The 21,936-nt window shown below is 61.1% G+C and overlaps 2 protein-coding genes across 2 annotated transcripts; one reads left to right on the top strand and one right to left on the bottom strand.

The window, feature by feature from the left end:
* The first annotated feature begins 634 nt into the window (after positions 1–634).
* Positions 635–4,542, top strand: PSMC5 (proteasome 26S subunit, ATPase 5). The gene is made up of 12 exons (XM_059830559.1): positions 635–708; positions 1,206–1,277; positions 1,706–1,775; positions 1,952–2,049; positions 2,416–2,472; positions 2,587–2,817; positions 3,001–3,127; positions 3,282–3,472; positions 3,554–3,652; positions 3,799–3,909; positions 3,982–4,068; positions 4,431–4,542. Exons 1-12 carry the CDS (start codon positions 670–672, stop codon positions 4,482–4,484), a joined length of 1,236 nt encoding a protein of 411 aa, XP_059686542.1. The 5' UTR covers positions 635–669; the 3' UTR covers positions 4,485–4,542.
* Positions 4,543–4,592: 50 nt separating this feature from the next.
* Positions 4,593–12,430, bottom strand: SMARCD2 (SWI/SNF related, matrix associated, actin dependent regulator of chromatin, subfamily d, member 2). Its single transcript, XM_059830558.1, has 12 exons — positions 12,246–12,430; positions 9,991–10,033; positions 9,274–9,396; positions 9,022–9,141; positions 8,752–8,847; positions 7,558–7,659; positions 7,170–7,331; positions 6,794–6,891; positions 6,351–6,486; positions 6,068–6,190; positions 5,877–5,978; positions 4,593–5,770 (listed from the first exon to the last, which is right to left on the bottom strand). The coding sequence occupies exons 1-12, from the start codon at positions 12,419–12,421 to the stop codon at positions 5,717–5,719; spliced, it is 1,335 nt and encodes a 444-aa protein (XP_059686541.1). The 5' UTR covers positions 12,422–12,430; the 3' UTR covers positions 4,593–5,716.
* Positions 12,431–21,936: the final 9,506 nt, after the last annotated feature.

The raw sequence follows: 21,936 nt of genomic DNA, 5'->3' as shown, positions 1-21,936 counted from the left end.
GGAGCCCCCCCGAGGCGCCTCCTGGGCCCGCTGTACCCCCGAAGCCTTCCGGCCTACCCCGCCCCGGGGTCCCCTCAGCCCTGACACACCGGTCTCCCCTTCCCCCGCCCAGACCGCAGCCACTACCACTGCCCCCAGCACACGCACACACACGCCCTCCTCACAATCCCGATCCCGATCCGGATCCCGACCCCGATCCCGACGGCACCGCGTGCCCGCGCCGCCTTCCCGGAGTGCCTCGCGCGAGCCACTCGACTTCCGGTTCCGCTCGCCCTCGGCGCCATCTTGGGAGTGGCACGTCCCTGCTGCCGGGTGCAGGCGGGCTGCCGAGGGCAAAAGAAGGGGGAACGATAACGAGTCCTCTCGGAGGCGCGTCTACGGCCTGCCCGTGCACCGATGGTATTTCGTGATACGGAGAAATCGCCTTTGACCGTACCAAGAGGGCGGCGAGGCCACGACCCAAGCGAGACACTGCTGCGCACGCGCATTTAAACATGCCGGCGTCGCACTGCGCATGCGCCCTCCGCGGCTCGGGACGAGGGGGTGTTGAGCGGCCGTGTCGCGGCGGGGAGAGGAAGTGACGTTATCACGTCTGGCGCGCGGAGGGCGGGCAGCGGAAAGAGGGCGGCGGCCATCTTTAGTGCCGGCAGGAGCGGGACCGGCGTCCCGATGCCGGCGGAGAAGATGGCGGTGGACGGGCCCGAGCAGGTGCGGCCGGGCCGGGTCGGGCCGGAGCGGGGTGCGGCCGCCGGCCGGGGGGGTGCTCGTGTCGCGTCGTGCTGCCGCGGGGCTCTGCTGGGAGCGGATCTGGTCGGGGCCTGGCGGGCGCCGTGACTCGGCGGGTCTCGCCTCAGCCTCCCTGAGGGGGCTGGGGCTGACCGGGGCCTGGGGCAGGCCTTGGGGTGCCGGACGAGGCTCTGGGAGGGGGTAGGAAGGAAGACGAAGGGGCGTGTGGGTGAGAACGGTGAGACCCGGGTGGGAACAGGCACTTTGGATTGTTGTTGGGCACCGGCCTGAGTAGGCAGAAGGCTGGTGGGACGGAAGGCGGGGACCCAGGACCTGACCCGGGGCGGTCGGAGGGGGAAATGGGGACCACAGGGTCAGCACGGAAACTGACTGAGGGTAGAGATGCTTTTCGAGGCTGTGGATGGAATGGGAGGCCCTTGGGGCTAAGGGCAGTGCTGCTGAGCTCTGATCTCTCGCAGATGGAGATGGATGATGGGAAGGGAGGCACAGGGCTCCGGCAGTACTACTTGTCCAAGATCGAGGAGCTGCAGGTGAGCCAGTCATAGCTGCGCAGAAGATGCCCAGCCAGCCTGCCCCAGAACGGCATCACCATGGTTCCAGCCAGGGCTGCGTGGCTGCGTCCCTACGTTTGCCTCGAGAGCACCTACAGCCTCTTCTGTGCTGTGGGTGTCCTGTTCTGGGGGAAGCACTGCCCCAGGGTGGCGTTTATAAGCAGGACCGAAACGTTGGGTAGCGGGGGTGTATGAGATGAGTCTCAGTCCTATGAGCTGACAGCGCTGCTGCGTCTGTGTGAGGTGTTGCCCAGCCCTTGGCAGTGGGTTTGGGTTGGCCACGTCCTGCTGGGAAGGGCTGTCCCCCTCCAGGTCCAAGACAAAGGCCATTGGGCTGGTGCCCACACTGGGTTCATGTGAGTGCTGCACGGGACGCTGAGGACTCAGGAAAGCTTTTCTCCCAACAGCTTATTGTGAACGAGAAGAGCCAGAACCTGCGGCGCCTGCAAGCGCAGAGAAATGAGTTGAATGCTAAGGGTACGGCTCGGCTCCCCTCATCTTCCTTGCCCGGGGCTCTGGGGCTGGTTTTACCTGCTGGGCTGGTGGCTCTTGGCCCAGTTGCCAGCCACTGTGACAAGTGCTGCCCCTCTGTCGTGGGCAGGGCGTCAGGGCACAGGTGCCTGTGGCTGGTGCTGACATCTCCCTCTCCACAGTGCGCCTGCTGCGGGAGGAGCTGCAGCTGCTGCAGGAGCAGGGCTCCTACGTGGGAGAGGTGGTGAGAGCCATGGACAAGAAGAAAGTGCTTGTCAAGGTACGAGGCTGAGCTGTCCTGAGGGTGACCGGGGCGAGCAGAGTGGAGTCTGACAGGCCCTCCCTTTGACCCCACGGGGTTGGAGCAAGTGTGAGCGTGAGCTCTGGGGGGATGTAACAACTAAAAGATGTGAAGTGAGAGCTCTTTCTCCAGAGGAGCATGTTGCCGCAGCTCTCCTGGGCCCAAACCTTCCCCAGGCAGGTGGGAGGCAGCTGGCTTAGGGCTTCCTGGGGGCAGGAGGAGTTGCAAGGTGTTTGAGCTCTCTGGCTCCTTCCTCCTGCCCTGAGCAGCCGGTGTGGATATCGGGCACATGACAGGGGACGCCTCAGAGAAATAACTCTTACCGTGGCAACTGCCACCTTCCAGGTGCACCCAGAGGGGAAGTTTGTGGTGGATGTGGACAAGAACATCGACATTAATGACGTGAGTGTCCTGGGGCCTTGGGAGGGGACGCGACTGCTCCCTCTGGGCAGCCTGGCACTGCCTGCCTCCTTCCCTGACGTGGGGATGCTGACCTCTCCTCTGCTCTCGCTGCAGGTGACCCCAAACTGCCGCGTGGCCCTGCGCAACGACAGCTACACGCTGCACAAGATCCTGCCCAACAAAGTGGACCCTCTCGTGTCCTTGATGATGGTGGAGAAGGTTCCGGATTCCACTTACGAGATGATCGGGGGGTTGGACAAGCAGATAAAGGAGATCAAGGAAGTGATCGAGCTGCCGGTCAAGCACCCTGAGCTCTTCGAGGCACTGGGGATCGCCCAGCCCAAGGCAAGTGCTGCTGCTGTGGGTCTGTGGTGGGGGTCAGCATTCGGGGGTGCTGTGGTGCTGCCTGTGTCACTCCTGAGGGGGTCCCCATGTCTCTTGTCGGGGTGTGGCTGCCTGTGTGGGCACGGACAGGGGTGCTGAGCCTGGCCCGGCAGCGGTGCTGAGGTCTCCATGTGGTTGTTGTAGGGTGTGCTGCTCTACGGACCCCCCGGCACAGGCAAGACTTTGCTGGCCAGGGCTGTGGCCCACCACACCGACTGCACCTTCATCCGTGTCTCAGGCTCCGAACTGGTGCAGAAGTTCATCGGAGAAGGTAAAAGAGCGTGGGGGGAGGCAGCTGCTTGTGCTGGAGCCCCAGCAAGCGCTCTTGCGGTGCTGGGTGGCAGGCCTCTCGCATGGCATCCGGGGCAGATGGAAGCGCTGAGCTGTGTGCGGTGCCAGGGCTCAGCCCTCTCTGTTCCCTGCAGGCGCCCGCATGGTGCGGGAGCTGTTTGTGATGGCCCGGGAACATGCTCCCTCCATCATCTTCATGGACGAGATCGACTCCATCGGCTCCTCGCGCCTGGAGGGAGGCTCTGGCGGGGACAGCGAGGTGCAGCGCACAATGCTGGAGCTCCTCAACCAGCTTGACGGCTTTGAGGCCACCAAGAACATCAAGGTAGGAGTGTGCCGTCCCTGCCTGGGGACGGGGCAGTGTCCTGCTGGCCCTGTGGTGGTGACCCTTGTTCTCCTGCTGCAGGTGATCATGGCCACGAACCGGATCGACATCCTGGACTCAGCTCTGCTGCGCCCTGGCCGCATCGACAGGAAGATTGAGTTCCCCCCTCCCAACGAGGAGGTAGGTGGGGGTCCCCAGGGCAGGCCCCGGCTCGCGCTTAGTCCCCTGCTGTTCTGGTTCTCCTTGGGGGAAGTGCATTGTCCCCAGCTCTCTCCAGGTGCGATTCCTGTGTCTCCAACCCTGGCTTTACTGCTGCTCTTCTCCAGGCCCGCCTGGACATCCTCAAGATCCACTCCCGGAAAATGAACTTGACGCGGGGCATCAACCTGCGGAAGATTGCGGAGCTGATGCCAGGGGCGTCGGGCGCGGAGGTGAAGGTGAGCTGGGCGCTGTGGTGGCACCGCGGCTGGCAGAGGGGGAGTGGTGGGTGACGTCCCTGTCCCTTGCAGGGGGTGTGCACGGAAGCTGGCATGTACGCGCTGAGGGAGAGGCGGGTGCATGTCACACAAGAAGACTTTGAAATGGCCGTTGCTAAGGTAAGTGCCATGGGGGAGGCGAAGGGGCGGCTGCTGGTGGGGCACAAACTGTCCTGGGCAGCAGCTGCTGGGAGCTGGGAAGCTGCAAAACTTGAAGGGGGTCAGCTCTGGGGACAAACAACAGCGTTAAGGGGGTTGTCCCCAAGTTCCTAAGCTGTGAGTGAGATGGGAAGAGGCTGGGGAGGTGGCAGAGACCTTTCCCGGGGCTGTGGTGCACAGCCAGAGCCTGGTTGGAGATGGAGGCCACAGTGCCTTCCCCAGGCAGGGCTGAAGCATGGTAGGGGGAGTGGTTTTGGGGGTTTATTAGCACCCGTGTGGGGGGCTGCATGCTGGGAACCAACTGTCTCCTCCTCCCTACTCAGGTGATGCAGAAGGACAGTGAGAAGAACATGTCCATCAAGAAACTGTGGAAGTAACGGTGAGGCTGGGGCTGCTCCCCGGGCTGCGTTGTCTCTAATAAAGTGCTGCTATGGCCGCGCCTGTGCGCTGATCTGGGGAAAGGGGGGGCTGTAGGACTCCAGCACACACACACGCAGAGCTGCTGCTAACTGGTTTTATTAGAAAATATCCAAAATAGACAAAAAATGGTTACACAAGAGGCAGAGCAGGCACCCCTGAGCCGTACACCCTGGGAATATGTAAACGCCCCCCTCCCCTCTGCCTGCGACCGCCCAGAGGCAGAGCTGCTCTGGCCACCCCAGGAGGAGCGTCCGGGCAGGGGGGCAGCGGGGTTAAGGCACTTCAGCGGGTCCGGTGGGTGGTGGCACCATCCCCTCAGCCCAGCGCTGTGGTCCCCTCGCTCCCCAGCATCTCCAGTTCTCCCCTGTGACCCCGCTGCCTGCAGGCTCCTAGGGGCAGAGCTGCCCCCCCAGACCTCCTATCGCTCACAAGACAAGTTGCTAATTATTTAAAACAGCGGGGGGGTCGAGTAATCAACTGATTGTCAAAAACTTAACGCTAGAAAACTTGGTTACATATAAAAAGAACAGCTTGGGCCGAGCCAGCCCTCTGAGAACACCATGAACCACTGCATAGATTGAGGCAATGAGTGCAGGAAGAGGAACTCAATATATTAATCAAATACAAACCCACTGTACAAAACGCTTCCTTTTTTTTTTTTTTTTATAAAACCTGTTCACAAAAATAGTGCAAAACATCGGGCACCAGCGGGGCAGGGGCGGGCTGGCGTTTGGAATGACAAAACTTTGGTTGAAGAGGGGCAGGGCCGGGCCTGCCTCCGTGGCGGCTGGACGCAGCCAGGGCAGGCAGCGCCTTCGGCTCGGCACGGGCAGCTTTTCCCTGCTGGGCAGTGACTCCAGGAGGGCTTTTGGCCAGAGGAGGGGAGCGAGCAGGAGGGCTGCACGTTTCAGTGCTACGGGGAAGAGGCGAACGGCACGATGCAAAAGCAGGATGCGTTAATGCAGCAGAAGGGCTGCAGCGGGACTTTGGGGGGAACCGGGGGACCCTCCGCTGTGCTCTGCCTGTGGCTAGAGCTTCCCGGCCTAGGGGAGCCCAGGGGTGCTAGTGGCTCCAAATCCCTCCAGGCACGTAGGGTTTGTGCAAGTGCTGTATTTGATTCCAGTAAGAAGTACCGTCAGGCTCAGGCAGCAGGGAGAGGAGAAGGAGCTCCCGAGCCCCCGCCGGCCCCTTAGGTGAGGCGGATCCCGAGCACTTGTTCCAGTTCCTGCCGACGCTGCTGGACCTGGAGAAGACGAGGACAGTCAGGCAGGGAGGGGGGCTGCCCCACAGACCCTGCCACTGCCACCCCAACCCACCGCAGCACCCTGCCGGCATGGCCCAGAGCCCACCTTGGCGAAGATGTGTCTGCCCACAGCCTCCTGCGCCCAGGGCTGCTGGTAGAACTCGGCTCGCCGCTCCTCCTCGGGGTTCCCGATCACATCCGTTATGATCTGAGCAAAACACGGGGTAGGGGGGACATGGGGTGAGCACCAGAGCCAGCCCCCCCTGCCCCTCACCTGGGCCAGCCCCAGGGTTTCACCTTGAGGTCCCTCCTCTGGGATTTGATCCACTCCTGGATGAAATCCTGCGGGTTGTTGCTGAAGCTCAGCATAAAATCACGCTGTGTCTTCAGCTGGTTGATGGATTCGATGGTCTCGTGAATCTAGGGAGATGACAAGGGGTGAGAGGCCGCTGTGTCTCGTGTCCCGCCCCCAGACCATGACACCAAGCTCCCCCCAGCTCTGTGGTGCAGCCTTGAAGTGCCACCACAGCTGAGCCCCCGCTGCCAGGCAGGGCTGCCCCCCTCCCGGGGGTCCCCACACCTTGGCATCCAGGGAGGCGATCTCCTGCTGGTTGGTGGTGGAAGCCAGGAAGTTGCTCATCTGAGCTTTCAGGGGATCGTCCACCTCCACGTCGATGTCGTAGCAGGCCGTCTTCTTCTGGTCATTGGGGTCCACGCTGGGAAGAAACAGGGTGTTAGGGGGGGGATGTCCTCAGCCTCCACCCTGCTGTGGGGTGGATCAACCCCCCCCCGACAGCAACACAACTACTCTACTGATGGCCCCAGCAAGCCCCCAAATTTGTTTGGCTGATCCTTGCCCTCCTAAGTGACTTGTGCTCACTGCTGCTTTGGGCTGGAGACCTCATAGCCCCTGGAGGTACTGCCCTCCCCCTCCTGCACCCCGCTGGGGAGGTACCCTGCCCCTCCACCCCACAGAGCCCAGCAGCCCTGGGGAACGCTGCCCAGCGCACCCTCTACCCCTACCTGATGGTGTGGTTGATGATGATGGGATCTGGGTGCTGCAGGAGCCCCGCCAACTTCATGGGGATCTCAGAGAAGCGCATGCGGACACAGTTAAAGATCTGGAGGGGCAAAGCAGAGCATAAGCTGTCTGTGGCACAGTCTCCTTCCAGCCACCACGGAAAGGACCAGGGAGGAGGGTGGCAATCACCCAGCCCTGGTTTGTACGTGGCAAGCTGATGAATGCCAGCCAGAGCCTGGGGAAGGGGCATACATTGAGACTGGGCAGTCTGGAGTGTCCGTTTCGAGCCAGAAAAGCTGCTTTTCCTGGCCTTACTGGGGGTGGGAAGGGTGCTCTCCTCCCCACAAAGTGTGCTGGTGCTGCGAGGCGAGGGCTGACCTGGCGGAAGTAGCGGTTGCAGTTGATGTACTCCTTCTCGTGACTGTCCTGCAGCTTGTTGTGCTTGATGTAGAGCCAGAGCGCCTGCATGATGCTGGCGCGGGTCTGGGTGTGCACCCCGAGCAGGCGAGCCAGGCGTGGGTCCAGTTTGTACTGTGGTGGCTGCAGGGACAGGCAGAATGAAGGTGGTCTGGCACTTGGAAGGGCCCCTCCTGTGGGCATGCTGCCCCACACGGCCCTTGTGTCACACACTTGTGTCACTGCAGGCTGCAAGGTCTGTGCCTGGAGCTCTCTGTGCTCCTTTCCATCCCCACAGCCCCGCAATGGCCTCATATTAAGGCTCTGCCCCAGCCCAGGCCCTGCACCGGCGAAGCCCCGGGGCCCCTACCTGGTGATCCAGCATAAGCAGCAGAGTGCATTTCACATTGACGTCGCCGGGACGCTTCACTTGGAAGCCGTCGGTCTCCTGGGTTGTGGGCAGCCGATGCCACTACGAGAGACCAAGGGGACACTGGTCAACTCCAGGACCATGACAAGCCACCTGCTACCAGGCTTTGTGTCTGCAGCCAGGAGCAGAGAGAGTCAGCGCCCGGGCTCTGCGCAGGGGTCTATCAGAGACAGACAGCCTGGATCCCACCCTTGGCAGTCCCTGGGAGTCCGACCCCAGTGGGCTTCAGCCCACTCGGTCCAACGGATAGTTTGATGTGCTCCAGCCCAGAGACGGATGGGAGTTTGGGTGGGTTGGGGGAGTCACAGCCCTGAGCATTTGATGTCAAGGGCTCAAACAGCTCCTGGAGTCAATGTGGGATCAATCCTGCCTCAGCCACCAAAGGGGATGTGCATCAGAGCTGCTCTCACAAACCACCCCATGCGTGAAGGGGATTCACCCCCACCACAGCAGGCACCACCACAGAAATAAGGATTTATCGGGGGAAAAGCGTGAGCTGGGTGCAGGGAAAGCTGCTCCAGGCAGGAGCACCCAAAAAAGGCCTGCTCCCACTCACAGGCAGCACTTAATCTCCCTGAGGACCCTGCAGCCAAGGCAGCAGGCTCAGAGGCAACAGAGCAGACCTTTCTTCCCACCTGGTGCTGGGATGTACAGATGAGCCTTTCTGCGACATCATCATCTGCGTTGGGCCTCACTTTTGCAGATCTGTGGGACCCAGGGCTGCCCAAGCCACCTCTCAGAGCCATGACCTCACTGCAGCCCCACACCTCTCGGCTCTAGCCATGTACTTGCAGGCGTGAAGGGGTTAAGAGCCAAGCAGGCAGCAGTTGCTGCCCAGAGCTGTCACACCGGCCACCAGCCAGTACCAGGGAAGAAAACACAGCCGTAAACTTGAGCCTGAAAAGCAGGGCAGCGTCGTCCCTGGCGAGGGCTTGGCACTGCTCCCTGGCATCCAAAAGCACTTTCTCAAACCCCTCTTGCAGCGGGACAGGCGCTGGGTTGGGGAGCTGAGCACCCGCAGGGTACGTGGCAGGACCACCTGCCATCGCCCGCTGGGAGTAAGTAACAGCTCTCCCCACCCTGCCCGGGGTGTGGAGCCAGCTCTGCAGCGTGGCCGGGAACCTCCCGCCTCACCTCCACCAGATGGTTGTCTGGTCCGTACAGCTCTTTGTCCAGCTCGATGACAAGGCTCTTGAAAAAGGAAGAGAACTTCCTCTTCTGCTTGCTTGGCTGCAAAACAGAGCGGGAGAGGCTTAGCCTGACACCGCCAGCCACAGAGGGCCCCAGCCCAAACACCGTCTGCAGCACCCAGTGAGCAAAGGGCCGTATCCACCCCAGCCAAGCTCTCAGTACAGACCACCAGTGCTCCTCCCACAACCAGTTCATCCTTGCCCGTATCCTTACGTCCTCCAGCAGTTTGCCCTCCACACGTAGCTCCCAGGAGGCCACGCGCTCACCACCCTCCCCTTCTTCTTTGGCTGGGGTAAAAGTGTTGGAGATGTAAATCCTCAGCTTCCGCTTTTGCTGTGGAATAGGAAAACAGAGAGGGAGGATGCTTGGAGTGAGAGGGTGACTGCCAGCACCCACAGCAGCACCCACCACGTAGCCCCCCCACCCAGCTGCTTGCCCTCCCAGCCAGCGAGGACTGCCACGCACCATCAGCGGTTTCTTAATGGCCTCCTGAATCTCCATCCTCTTCCGAGCAATGGTTTGGTCCAGCTTGCGCTCAAAGGCGAGGAGGTCCATGTAGGCCTGGGATTCTGGGACCAGTTCCCGGATCTGTCAAACAGAAATGATCAGTCCCTTGCGTGCTGGGATGGGGCTGCGCCCCCCACGCCAGCCCCAGCAACACTACTGGTGCTGGGCTGACACGCCAAGGAGTCACCAAGTGACAAGTCCAGCACGACAGCACTGATTTCTCATTTTAAACGAGACTACAGCCCTGCAAAGCTCTTCCCAAATCACAGAGCTGTACTGCAGACCTCAGTCTGGAGCCTGTCACTGTGCCCAGCAGCCTGCCCGGTGTCACAGGCAGGTAACGTAACCCTGGGTTGCCAAGAGGGACCCCCAGGAGAGGCTTAGGGTCCTCCTGGGGTCTCCACCCCAAGCCACTGCTGCTCCCTGCTTGCTAAAAGTCTTGCTTGTCCAACTTATGCATATCCCAAACCTCTCCTGCCACCGCAGAGGAAGAGACAGAAGTCTTCCAGGTCAGTTTGGGACTGAGCAGAAATGCCCAGTGGGCAGGAGGCAGCTCAGGGAGGTCCTCCTCCTCGTGGGGACCTCGTCACCCTGGCTTCCCTGGAAAGGCAGCACAGATGCACCACCTCCCTCCAGCAGCTCAGCTCCTTCCCCACACACAGAGGCAGCACTCACCCTCTGCGGCAGGACCTTGTCAGCCATCTTCCTCCTTTTCACCCTGCAAAAAGCACAGAGACGGGCAAAAAAAATAATGCTGCGGCTCTCGCAGGACATCTTGCTGCCTGCCCGGTGGGAGGCTGCTGCATGCTCGGGCAGCAGTGGGTCTCAGGGGACACCGCTGAGCCCTGCTCATATGCCAGAAGCCCGGTAGATCTTTGGCCCCATCCAGGCTACGCATGGGGCCAGGCTCCGGGGAGGGGAGTCACAGCGGCAGTGCCAGTTGCATGCCGCATGGATGGCTCAGTCTGAGGCGGGTGTCGAGGCTCCTGCTGCAGTGAACAGATCTGGGGGAGCAGGTCCCCTTTTGGGGCTGCTCTGTGCGACAGGGACTTTGGACTTGCAGGAGGGGAGCAAAGAAAGGCTGTAAGAGCATCTAGACCACAAGACCTTGGATCAGTGCTGGAAAGCAAATGAGTAAGAGAATATATCCCTGTGGGCAAGCCAAGATGACTCCAGGGGGGAAAGTGTTGGATATTTAGAGCCTATCACCAATGAAGGAAATCCAGTCCCTGGGTTCAGTTTGCTTTGCTGCTGCTGCTTGCTAAAGGTGCTGCAGGGCAGGAGCAAGGAGAAGGTGCTACAAGGCAAAGCTGCGGCTGCAGGCATGCTCCCGTCTGCAGGACAGTGTTCCCGAGCTTCCTCTCTGGAAATGGCCGCCACATTCTCCCAATGCGACAAACCAAAGCCCAGTTCCAGGAACTCCCTTAAAAACAGCTTAAAACAGATCAACCTTGCCACGGTGGGGCTGAAATCATTGTGAGTAGAGGAAGCAGAGTGGCCTCTAGAGCCACAGAACGGCTGCAGCCTTGCTCAGAGCCATTTTAGCTCTCTCCAAGCTTGTAGTACCCTGTCAGACCACAGGGCCCTGGGCTCTCCTCCCATCCAGCACTCTGCAGGCTCCTGGTCAGCCTGAGCCCACCCCAACGCCCCACTAAATTCATGCTCAGTGTCTGGACACACAGGGAAACACTCTCCTCCCGTTGTGCTGCACATGTGAGTTAGGGATGGGGCAGAGCCCAGCAGTCAAAGGGACGCCCCTTTCCTTTGGCAGCACGTGAAGCAGCAGGGCAGCAGACGTGGGCGTTGGTGCTGCCATCACGAGGTGTCCAAGGTACGCCCCACGGCTGCTCGCGCAGGAGGACGCGTCGGGAGGGCAGCCCTAGCTAAGAGGGGGGGTCAGAGCACTTCTTTGAGCTCTTCTTGCCGCATTAAATGCTTCCTGCCCTGCAGGGTTTGGCCACCCCCTTAGCAGCTGGCAGTTCCTGATCCCTTGATCTGCAGCCAGCCAGGAGCAAGGATGCTCAACCAGCCGAGCATGGCTGATCCCACGCAGCCAGGCCCCGGGAATGGAGCCGCAGCCTTATCTGGCCACTGATGTCCTTGCTCGGTGGCGAGATGCCCCTTGTCCTTAATCCCCAGCTTGCTCTGGAGCACCAAAGGGACGAGCAGCCGCTGTGCACGGGCTGTGACTCCCTGCTGAGGGATCACGGAGCCAACCGAGCTGTCGGCCTCTGGCCTTGGCACACATGCAGAGCAGGGAACAGGACCTGAGTATCCATTAGGACCAAGGGACCCTGCCCTGAGAAACAGCCTCCAGTAATCAAAAAGCCCTCGTGGAAAACAGAAACTGAGCAAAGGGATTAGCAGCGTTGTAAACAAGCGAGGAGCTGCTGGCAGAGCCCTGCGGTTTGCTGAGACCAGCCCCAACAAACAATCCTAGCGGGACCACAGCTCTGGGAAGCGTTTCTGCAACCTGCCACCTTTGTCCCCCGTTTCCACCCATGTCTGTGCCTGCCAGAGCCAGCACGAACCCCTGTGAGAAGGGGCAAGACCCCGAGGATCCGGTGCTGGGGCCTCTGGCAAGCACAAACACGTGCAGCAAGGCTTTTCGGTTACCAGCGTGGAGATCACAGCGCAAGGAAGCTGCGAGCCCAGTGATCTCTGCCCCTATCCCCACCCACCCATCATTGCAAAACATCCCAGCCCAGAGCTCTGGCAGGTTTCCCACTGCCTGCGGTGCCAGCTGGGGGGAGTCTACAGGCAAGCCGTGCCGGCTCCCGCCCCGATGCGGGCAGCTCGCCCCTCTGCAGCAGGGCAGGGAGCTGTGGGTTTCTGCGGCAAAGCGCAACCGGGACCCAGCGGGTCAAACCACCCCCCTCCAGTCTGCCGCGGGTGTCCGTCCTGGAGCGGGAGGGTTGCCGGCCCCTTACCCTCTCCTCTGGGTGGCCAGCGGCGGCTGTGCCTGGGGGGTCAGCAGGCGCTTCCTGAAGGGGTCCATCATCGACTGCGGCAGGCCGGGTCTCATCGGGGAGGCTGCTCCGTAGGGGGGGGCTCCCGGTGGTCCCACCTGCAGCCCTGCCATGGGCATCCGACTGCCGGGCGGCATCCCGGGGCGCTAGTGGGGAAGAGAAGAGAGGAAGAGTGTGCATTAAACACTGCCCTGTGACGGGGCATGACCTTTGCTGGGGACCAGTGGACACCATCCGTCCTCTCGCTTCTTCCTCAAGAGAGATTTCCAAGGCCATACCCTGCTCCGAAGCGTGGGTGAGGGACAGAGCGGGGAGGAGAGAAGGACATCAGGAGCTGCAGTGTTCCTTGCTGCAGGAAGAGTGATGGGAAAGCAGGACTGGGATGAGCAGAAGCCATTGACCGCAGGGGAAGTCCAGCCTGCCAGCCGGCATGGAGCCGAAACCGTGCATGGCCCCAAGCCACGACCACGCAGCAGGAGACATCGGACCTGGAGCGTTGCAAGACCCTGTCACGAGGGTCATCGCCTGCAAAGGCAACACCCTGGGGACATCAGGGGCTGCGGCGTGGGTTGTGCCATGGGTTCCTCTCCGGAAAGCAGCAGTGCTGGCAGACACAATGCCTGGGAGGGAGCAGGGCAATCCCACTTTCTAACAGCACCGGTCATGAGGCATGACCGGCAGGCAGGAAGGAAGCCGAGCTCCTGGGCGCAGGGGGTGGAGGCAAGAGCTCGCTGCTGCCAGCACGCCAGCTCCTGCCACCATCCTTCCCCATCCAGAGACCCAGAAAAGGCATTTATGAGCCACAACACGATACCTAACTGCTCCTGCAAGGGGTCCTGACCCAGGGCAGCACTCACAGCCCTTCTGCATCCTCTGGAGCAGAGGAGTTTGGTAAGCCAGCACCCTAACTGCCGGCTCACAGGTGCCACCAGGTCTACACCCCACGCAGCACCCGGGGCCCCCGACAACCAGTCACAGTGCCCCATGACCCACCGGCCATCCCTACGTGCTCCAGCCTGCTTCACCCACAGTCCGAGCCAACAGCCTCCCAGGATCCTTTGATCATCAAGCTCCCCGCTGCCAAGATGTGAGGCTGGGAGAGCCACCAAGCCAGCAGAGCAACCTTTCTCCCCTGCCGCAGGCTCAACGTGCCAGGACAACCCCCACAGCTCCCCTCCCACCCCCCTGCCAGGCACACGGCCGTGCCACAGAAGAGAGCTAACGAAGCTGCCTTGTTACCCCAAAGGAGCCCAGCAAGGCAACACCGCGAGCTGACCAGCTTATCTGCATGTGGGCATTAATTTCAGTGCAAACCCCAGGCGCAGGAGGGCTGGGAGCACAAGACCACCGCCGGCAGCCTGCCTGTCCTCCGCAGCTTTTACAGGCAGGCTCAGAGCTGCAGCGGGGAGGTTGGTTTGACGGCAGGGAGCCAAAACCCACTCACCTCCTCATTGAAGAGCTGGTAAACGCAAAACTGAGAGCTTGAGTTGCTCCTGCTCTACAGCCTGAGGCCACAGGCATCTCTGCAAGCAGGAGATCCCAAAAATATACCAACCACTGCATTGACAAGCGTACTGCAGCTGGGAAGTCAAGCAGCAGCAGGATTAGTGCCGCATGTAGAAGTTCAAAAACACGCACACGAAGCGTGTACAGAGCCCCTTACTCAACCAAATGCTGCCTCCACCTTTGCTCAGCCTTCCTTTGAAGCAGCACTTCCAGAGCCCGGGTTCGCTAACCCGTCCTTGCTACAAGGCAGGAGCCTGCTTCTTCCTCCTAATGGTCCCCAGATGTTTCTCTCCTTTTGATCGGCCACAGTTGCGCAACTCCTCATGACAAGCGGGACTGCACTGGCACTACCAAGAGCCAACCGCGGCCAGTAGCACATCCTCTTTTGCCAAATATCACAAGGCAAGAACCCAGTTTCTCTGGGTTTATCAAGAAATCCTCTGTGGCAGGGACAGGAGGAGAGGCAGCACCAACATCCACACCCTTTGCAAAATTAAAAAACACAGGCAGTGGGTAAGTACTGTTTGCCAGTGCAGCATGGCTACAGGAGGACTGTGCTCCCATAACTGCGCTGACTCACCTGTGAGGGCTTCTGGAGAACAGATAAGCCATGAGAAGAGGCTGTGAACTTTTCATCGGAAATTTGGGAGCCCCAAGAAAAGTTGCATAGTGCCAAGGCTGCATACAGGCTCCCTACAGCCACCAGAAGCATGGACAAGACAGACAGCTTTTGAGGAAAACCTTGCCCCTGGCTGTTTCTCAAGCCCACCCAGGAGACTGTCGTCAGTGCCATGGGGAAACCAGTCTGAGGTCAGGCAGGTTCTCTATGTGACATCATACAACAACACAACCCCTTCCCAAAGCATGCGGACGGGGGAATGCTATCACCAGCTTGCTTGGACTAAGAGGTGACATGGCCACGACCAGCTCCCGTCCTTCGGCCAGGGCAGCCCTCACCACTGTCATGCCCTGAGGTCTCCCCTACCTCCCTCTGCCATTCCATGGGTCACATTTCTGATCTATCCCTGAAACGAGAGATTTGGAGGCTGGCTGAGTTGGTTGAGAGGGTCTTTGACAGCTCCACATGAGTGATAGCATCTTGGGCAAGGTCTCCTGTGAGTCCATCTGCTCTTCAGAGGGCCAGAGACTGCTCGGTTACAAGAGGAGACACCTCTGTCAGCAGGGAGAGATTCAGTGCAAGGATGAACGGATCTGTCATACTTAAGACTTTAACGTCACCTCCACAAACATCTGAGAACCATCAGCCACAGTTAAGCTGCTGGGGGAGCGAGCTCCAGCCCAGCAGGGACCCGCATTTGATCACTTGGACAAGCAAAAAAAGGGAAGGCAGAATCCTCCACGCGGATGTTTTTTTCCCCTCAGTTTACCATCGAGATTTGCAAATTGCTAACGGAGAAGTCTCTTGGCAAAGCAGGACCAGCCTCTGCCTTGTGTTCAATCAGTGACCACATCCCTGTCCGGGGGAGCCTCAGCTCCCCGAAGGCTGCAGGCTCCTAAGACTCAACTCACGCAAGCATGGCGCAGCCTTAAATCTCCGGCTAAGCCACAAAGCAGCATTACAGTCCCAGCGGGGTGAAGCCAGCCTCCAGCCCCCTTTGGAAGCCCTGGAAATAAGCAGGATGCAAGAGGGCTTAAATTCAGGAAATTTTATTAGACCGGCTCAAACCAAGGAGACCTTCCTTAACTCATTCCTGTCTAACACCCCTTGTCCCTCTGTCTACCCCTCTTCACCCGGGGCAGTGCTGCTGCCCCATCCCCTCCGAGTCCTGCCTCGTCCTCCCCTCCCTGTCCCACCGCCCCTGCCAGTGGGGCGGACAAAGGGCAAACCTTGCAAGCTCAGCTCCGAGGAACAAGCTGGACCTTGTCCAGCCTTCCCCACGGAGAGCGAGCGGAGCCGTTTGGAAACGGGACAGAAAACAGCTTGTTTCTGTTCCCTGCCAAAGCTGAAGGAACGAACAGGGCTGGCTGCGGTTTAGCGGTTCATCCCAGGTCAATGCACAGGCCACTTGCGTTTGGGGAGCTTTGTTGAGAGTCAGCTTCAGTTGGATCCAACAGGAGGCTGGAAGGTTTCCCGATGGACGTTCATTGGCATGACAAGAGCCTCCTCGCCTGCCAAAGGCCCCTTCTTGAGGAAAGGCAGGCCAGAAATCGGAGGCTGGTAGCAAAAAAGAGAAACAAGGGGAGCAATAAATCGCAGGATGGATCTGCAAGAAGCAGCCAGGCTGGAGAATGAGCTTGAAGAAAAGCAACATTTCAGAAAACAGCCTGAGAGCCTCTTCATCTTCCTTCCAAGACCACAGCTCCTTTCCTGCAGCTCACAATGAGGGGGGGAAAGGTTCTTCCCGACACATGTCCCATTTTGCTCCATCTAGAAAGGCGCGATCCAACTTTGTACATACTAACAGTCAGGGAGCGAGAGCCCACATGCATCCTCGCCTGGGGCTTTGGGAGCAGAGCCCTGGAAAGGCGCCAGGCAACAACAGCTCTTCCTGCAAGTTCCTCCCCGCATGCCCGGACAGCAGCACTTCCCCCTGTTCAAATGGGATTTGAGCTCCACGCCAGGCTGGTCTCAAGGAGAGCTCAGCTGCCTAAAGCCACCGCTCAACCCAGGGCTTCGCATGGATTGGGACCAACCGAGTCACCCCCAGCACACTCCAAAATGTTGCTTTTCCCCCCTCTTCTTTCGGTCTTATCGTGAGCAAATCCCTCCTGGGAGGGTGCCAGGAAGAGCCTGGGTTAGGGCTGGCAGGGATCTTCATCCGGGAGGTGGTGGTGTTATTGAGATGCCACTGGAAGCTGCAAGCTCTTGAGCTGCACCTTTCTCCCAGCAAGCCCCCAAACTACCCCAACACAGCTCGTCATGCTTGGAAGAGCTGCTGTATTTTGATACAGGAGGAGCTCCAGGAGACAGATCACTTCTCAACTAAAAACCATAGAGGAAGAAGTAGTAAATTAAAGGGAGAAGGGCAAAGCAACAGGCAAAGACACTGAGCAGATTTAGGACATGTGCTGGCAACGTTTCAAGCAACAGCGGAGATGTTTGGGTCCAGACAAACCTGCCCGTCTGCGGCCTCACATCTGAAGCCACAGATGTTACAGGTCAGAGAAAGGAAAGGTCACGAGGATCCAAATCGTAACATGGGTGTTAATGCAAGCAGGAACAAGGAACAAAGGTGTTGGGTTCTCGCTTGAAAAAGAAACTCTGGCAACCTCTAACGCAGCGTGAAGGCACACATAGGAAGAGCGGAGGTAGGTGCCTGGTATAAAACACTGCCTTTGGTGCTGCTGCAGTGCTAAACTGCCCGGGCAATGGCTCTGAGGGCTCCTGAGAAAGTTCTGTAGAGGAAGATGGGAGTGAGGGCCTTCAACAGCAAGTTCTGGAGATGTTGTCCACCTAGAACATCACTGTCACGTTTCCCCAGGAGAAACAAGGGTGCTGTGGTCTCCGTTGTTGCCATCCTCCCTCTTGCGCCAAGAGAACAGCGCTCATCTGCTTTATATCATCACTTAAACTAACTCGAGGCTCAGTCTATGATGAAACCTGCCTTGGAAACCATCTCCCTTGGGAAGGGTGGGGTCACTCAGTCCAAGCAGCATCACAGCTTTCTGTGCAGCTTTCTGGTGCAGCTCCAGCCCTGGCCGTTGTCCCCAGGCCCCCTTTGAGCCAACCCCAATCATCCGATGAGCAGGAACACCATTTTCTTCTGCTCCCAAGAAGATCGGGTAGATCTCTCCTGTGCCGCACTACACCCTCTCCGACATGTCTGGGCCACCCCATCTTTCATCTGGCTCCATACCAGCAACCCACACTTCTCCAGCTTCTCCCTCCTGGCTGCCCGCACGGGTTTCTCTCCGAAGCACTACTCCGCTTTCCTCCACACTGCCACCTGCCCGGGGACAGGATCACCGAACTGCAGCTGCTTTCAGGGTTAGGAGTTCTTGGGCTGCAGCAGCTCTCCCGTCCCATGGAAACCATGCTCCTTCTTGCCAGCAAGTGCCAACAAAACTCTTTTAAGAGGGCACCTAATGAATGCTGCTTTTTGCCACCTCCACGCACCAGTGAAGCATCAACACGGGGTAACTTCGAGGCCGGAGCACCGCTTTGCGCAGTCCCATCTCCACCACACAGAGCCAAGCCCGCTCCCTGCCACAGCGTCAATCTGATAACTCAGGAAAAACCTCTCCTAAGCCTGAAACCAGCACCTGAATAAACAGAAGAAACGCTCCTTCTCGCTGCATTTACACTGGCTGGCACAACCTGAATACTGGGGGCTGGGACTCAGCCTTGGCAGCCACGCTGCCACCAGCACAGAGAGAGGGGCAGGGACGGGGGCTCTGCGGGCAGACCCGCTGGCAAGAAGCCTGATGGAGCTCAGTTGATCATCCACCTCCTGCAAAAAACCCTCTCCATCCTGCTCCGGGCACGGCACCGGTGCCTGGCTGCTCTGGAAACATCAGCTCCCAAAATGGTCCCAAATCGATGCCAAAAGGGACTCCTCAAGGGAGTTGTCTTCTTGAATTACCTGCTTAAGCCACCAGTAAATAACCAGCAGGCACGCAAGGATGTCAAAAGGACGAGCATATGTTTAATAATCCAGTGATTAAAGAGCCCCTAAGCACTCGCTGGCGTGGATGAGGCCTGTTGTATCTCCTAGTGCCCAAATAATGAAGTTCTTCATTAAGCCAAGGCATAACGAAGCAGAAAAGCCCTGAGGGTACGGCAGGGATGGCCATAGGAGGGGAGGGGCTGCTTTCCCAGGCCTGGGAATTACAAAATAAAGGGCAGACCCTCTGGATCATACCCGCCCTCCCCTCCCATGCGCAGGCAGCCCTGCCAGCAAGCTGCCAGCCAGATGCAGCTCGTGGCCAGATGTGAGGCACCGCACTCGCCGCCAGCCCTGGGGCTCAACCGGCCCCACCGACCCAGCCAACTCCTGCCCCGGCTTGCCGGTGCCAGATACCGCGGTGACATACACTCGGCGTACATCACTGTACGCCAGCCATGTGCTCCCAACACCTGCTACCATCACGGCGTTACGGCCAGCAATAGGGGGGGAAAAAAGCAAGCATATGTTAGCTTGTTTACCCGCAGCGGTGAGCGGCTCCCGTCTGCTCCTGTCAGGCTCCGGCTTCCCGGCTGGATTTTGCAACCTGCCGCATGGAAGGTCAGGGCAAACGATCAAGCGCTCGCTCGGCCCGAAACACCTCCGAGTCGAGTTACCATTGATTCATGCTCAGACCAGCCTTGGCTGCGCCATCTCAGTTTTCAGTGCTGGGCTTTTTGGTGTTTTTAAGGCTACAAGGGTAAGTTGTTTCCTCATCTTGTATTAACGAAGCTTACAAGCTGGAAATTCCCTTAGCTTGATTTATTTCTCAAGTTTTAATTCATGCAAATAAGGCGGCAGCTCTGGAGGAGGTGATCAGCGGCAGATGAGAACGTGTTGCACAACTGGGCTCCTCCATTTCAAGTCTGCCTGGAAGACTGTGCCTTACACCAGAAATCTAATAACCAAAATAATCACCTTGCACGTAAGAGTGAACGGACAAGCTGTGCACGCAAGGGGGAGGCGGAAACTTGAGTTGAGTATGGCAGAATATACTTCTTGTAAGAGATGTTCAGGCAGGAAAATGAGTGATTTCTCTTGCTTTTTGAGGGTAGATACACTTTCCCCGCAACGTTAGCCAGCTCCTGTTCTCCTCATCCACCTCTTAACCATCTCCCCAGCTTCTTCTTGAAGACACGCACCCGCAACGCCGAACGGTTACCTCCACCTTTGCCAAAGACGCAGATAAACATGTTTCAAGGCAGCTCCGTGTTACGGGAAATGGCTGCGGAGCTGGGCACACGGCTCACGCTTCCTCCGCTCCGGTCCCGGGTGGGATCGCACCGGATAACGGGGTCCCCGGCGGGATCGCACCGGACAACGGGGACCACGGCGGGATCGCACCGGACAACGGGGACCCCGGCGGGATCGCACCGGACAACGGGGTCCCGGCGGGATCGCACCGGACAACGGGGTCCCCGGCGGGATCGCACCGGACAACGGGGTCCCCGGCGGGATCGCACCGGACAACGGGGTCCCCGGCGGGATCGCACCGGACAACGGGGACCCCGGCGGGATCGCACCGGATCACGGGGTCAGGCACACCGGCCCCCGCTGCTGTGGCAGAGGGGATGCGCTCGGCGACGCTGCCGTGACTTTCACCGGGGGCGGCCGAGCGGGTGGAAAGCGAGAGCGCGGGCAGGCGGAGCGCGTGGAGGTGTCCTAATAAACGTGGCCGGAAAATAACACGACCCGGGATTTAGGCCGGGGGTACCGGCGGAGGCTGCGCTCCGGGGTGAGGGACACCCCGGGGCTTCGGCAGCCGGCACAGGCCCGGCAGCCGCTGCCCCGGCCCGCCGCGGGCCCTGAGGCGCAGGGAAGGCCCCAACGGCCGGCCCAGCGCCCTCCACCCCCCGGCGGCTCCGGGCCGGGCGGCGGGGCCCTGAGGAGGCCTCCGCGACCCCCCCCCCCCCCCCGCCCCTCACACCGCCCCCCCGCCCCCCGAGGCCGCCTCACCTGGTACTGCGCGGCGGCCGGGCCCATGGGGCGGTAGCCCGGGGCGGCGGCGGCGGCGGGAGCCGGGCTGGGGCCCCGCAGGATGGCGGGGCCGGGCCCCGGGGGCGGCGGGGCGGCGGCGGGGGGCAGCGGGCTGAGCGGGAAGGCGCCGCGGCCGGCCATGGCGGGGGGCGGGGGGGGGGGGGCGGCGGGGGGCGGCCCCCGCCCGCGGTGTTTACTCGGAAGCGGCGGCGGCGGCGGCGCCCGGAGACGGAGTCAGCGCGCGGCGCCCGCTGGCCCCTCCCCCGGCACGCCCCGCCCCCTGCGCTGTGGCCCCGCCCCGAAGGCTCCGCCCCAGGCGTGGCCACGCCTCCGCGCGCGCGGGTGCGGGTGCGCGCAGGTACCTGTGCGGGCGGGCGGGTGTGCGAGCGTGGGCAGCGGGCGTGGAGGCACGTGGGTGCGGAGGTGCGTGCCTCGCGCTGGGCGGGTGGGCGGACACGGCGGTGGGAAAGCGCTGATGGAGGCGTGCGGGTGCGGGGGGGTGTCCGTGTGTCTGTGCAGGCGTGTGAATGCACGTGTGCGTGGGTGCGTGGGTGCGCAGACGGGGGGGGTGTGAAGGTGTGCTTGTGCGCACAGGCGTGTGTGTGAAGTGACGTGTGTTTGCACGCGTGTGAAAGCACGTGCGTGTGCGTGCAGGCGTGCGCGCGGTGTGGGTGCGCGTGCACCCACGAAGGCCTGCAGGTTTGCACAAGCGGCACGCGCCTGTGCACAGACGTGGGTGCGAAGGCACACCCGGGCACACCTGAGGGCATGCACGTTCGCACGTGAAGCGTGTGCATGTACACGCGTGTGCGGGTCCGTGTTCGCGGGGAACGGGGGTGCCGGCACACGCGTGTGCAGGCGAGCGCAGGCGGAGGGGGGCGGCGGGCGGGAGGTGGGACCCAGGGGAGCCCCGCGGGGGCAGCGCCGGCTCCGCTGGGCGGCCGCCAGGGGGCGCCGCAGGGCCGGGCCCGGCCGCTCCCTCCGCCCGGCGCCGGCGGCGCTTCCTGAGGCGGCGGCCCCGGGAGGCCCCGGGAGGCCCCGGGGGTGCGGCCCGGCCCGGCCCGGCGGACCCGCCAGCTGCGGCAGCGGCAGCGCCCGGCGGGGCCGGCGCGGGAGCGCGGAGCGGTGGGCCCGGCTCCGGCCCCGCCGTGATGTGCCGGGCTCGGGGCGGGCAGGCCCCGGGGGCGGTGCCGGGACCGCCCGGGCCCAGCCTGCAGCGAGCCGGGGCGGGGCGGGTGGGGCCGGGCTGGAGCAGGGCCCGGTGTGGGTCAGGGCCCCACGTGGGACTTGGTGTGGGGCAGGTCCCAGTGTGGGGCTGGGCAGGAGCAGGGCCCAGTATAGAGCCTGGGGTGGGTCAGGGCCTGATGTGGGGCTGGGCAGGAGCAGGGCCCAGTACAGAGCCTGGTGTGGGTCAGGGCCTGATGTGGGGCTGGGCAGGAGCAGGGCCCAGTATAGAGCCTGGTGTGGGTCAGGGCCTGATGTGGGGCTGGGGAGGAGCAGGGCCCAGTATAGAGCCTGGTGTGGGTCAGGGCCTGATGTGGGGC

This window comes from Gavia stellata, chromosome 28, assembly GCF_030936135.1.
Source record: "Gavia stellata isolate bGavSte3 chromosome 28, bGavSte3.hap2, whole genome shotgun sequence".
In the NCBI taxonomy this organism is placed as follows: domain Eukaryota; kingdom Metazoa; phylum Chordata; class Aves; order Gaviiformes; family Gaviidae; genus Gavia; species Gavia stellata.
This window is presented reverse-complemented; position numbering and strand designations above follow the sequence as displayed.

Bases quoted from the DNA above. Each gene is read 5' to 3' on its own strand.
- SMARCD2 (XM_059830558.1), bottom strand. From the start codon at position 12,421: ATGCCGCCCGGCAGTCGGATGCCCATGGCAGGGCTGCAGGTGGGACCA. The intron at 9,397-9,990 runs GTGAGTGCTGCC...TCTGTTTGACAG, and splicing joins ACAAGGTCCTGCCGCAGAGG to ATCCGGGAACTGGTCCCAGA. The intron at 7,660-8,751 runs GTGAGGCGGGAG...GGTCTCTCGTAG, and splicing joins CAGACAACCATCTGGTGGAG to TGGCATCGGCTGCCCACAAC.
- PSMC5 (XM_059830559.1), top strand. From the start codon at position 670: ATGCCGGCGGAGAAGATGGCGGTGGACGGGCCCGAGCAG. The intron at 2,818-3,000 runs GCAAGTGCTGCT...TGGTTGTTGTAG, and splicing joins TGGGGATCGCCCAGCCCAAG to GGTGTGCTGCTCTACGGACC. The intron at 3,910-3,981 runs GTGAGCTGGGCG...TGTCCCTTGCAG, and splicing joins CGTCGGGCGCGGAGGTGAAG to GGGGTGTGCACGGAAGCTGG.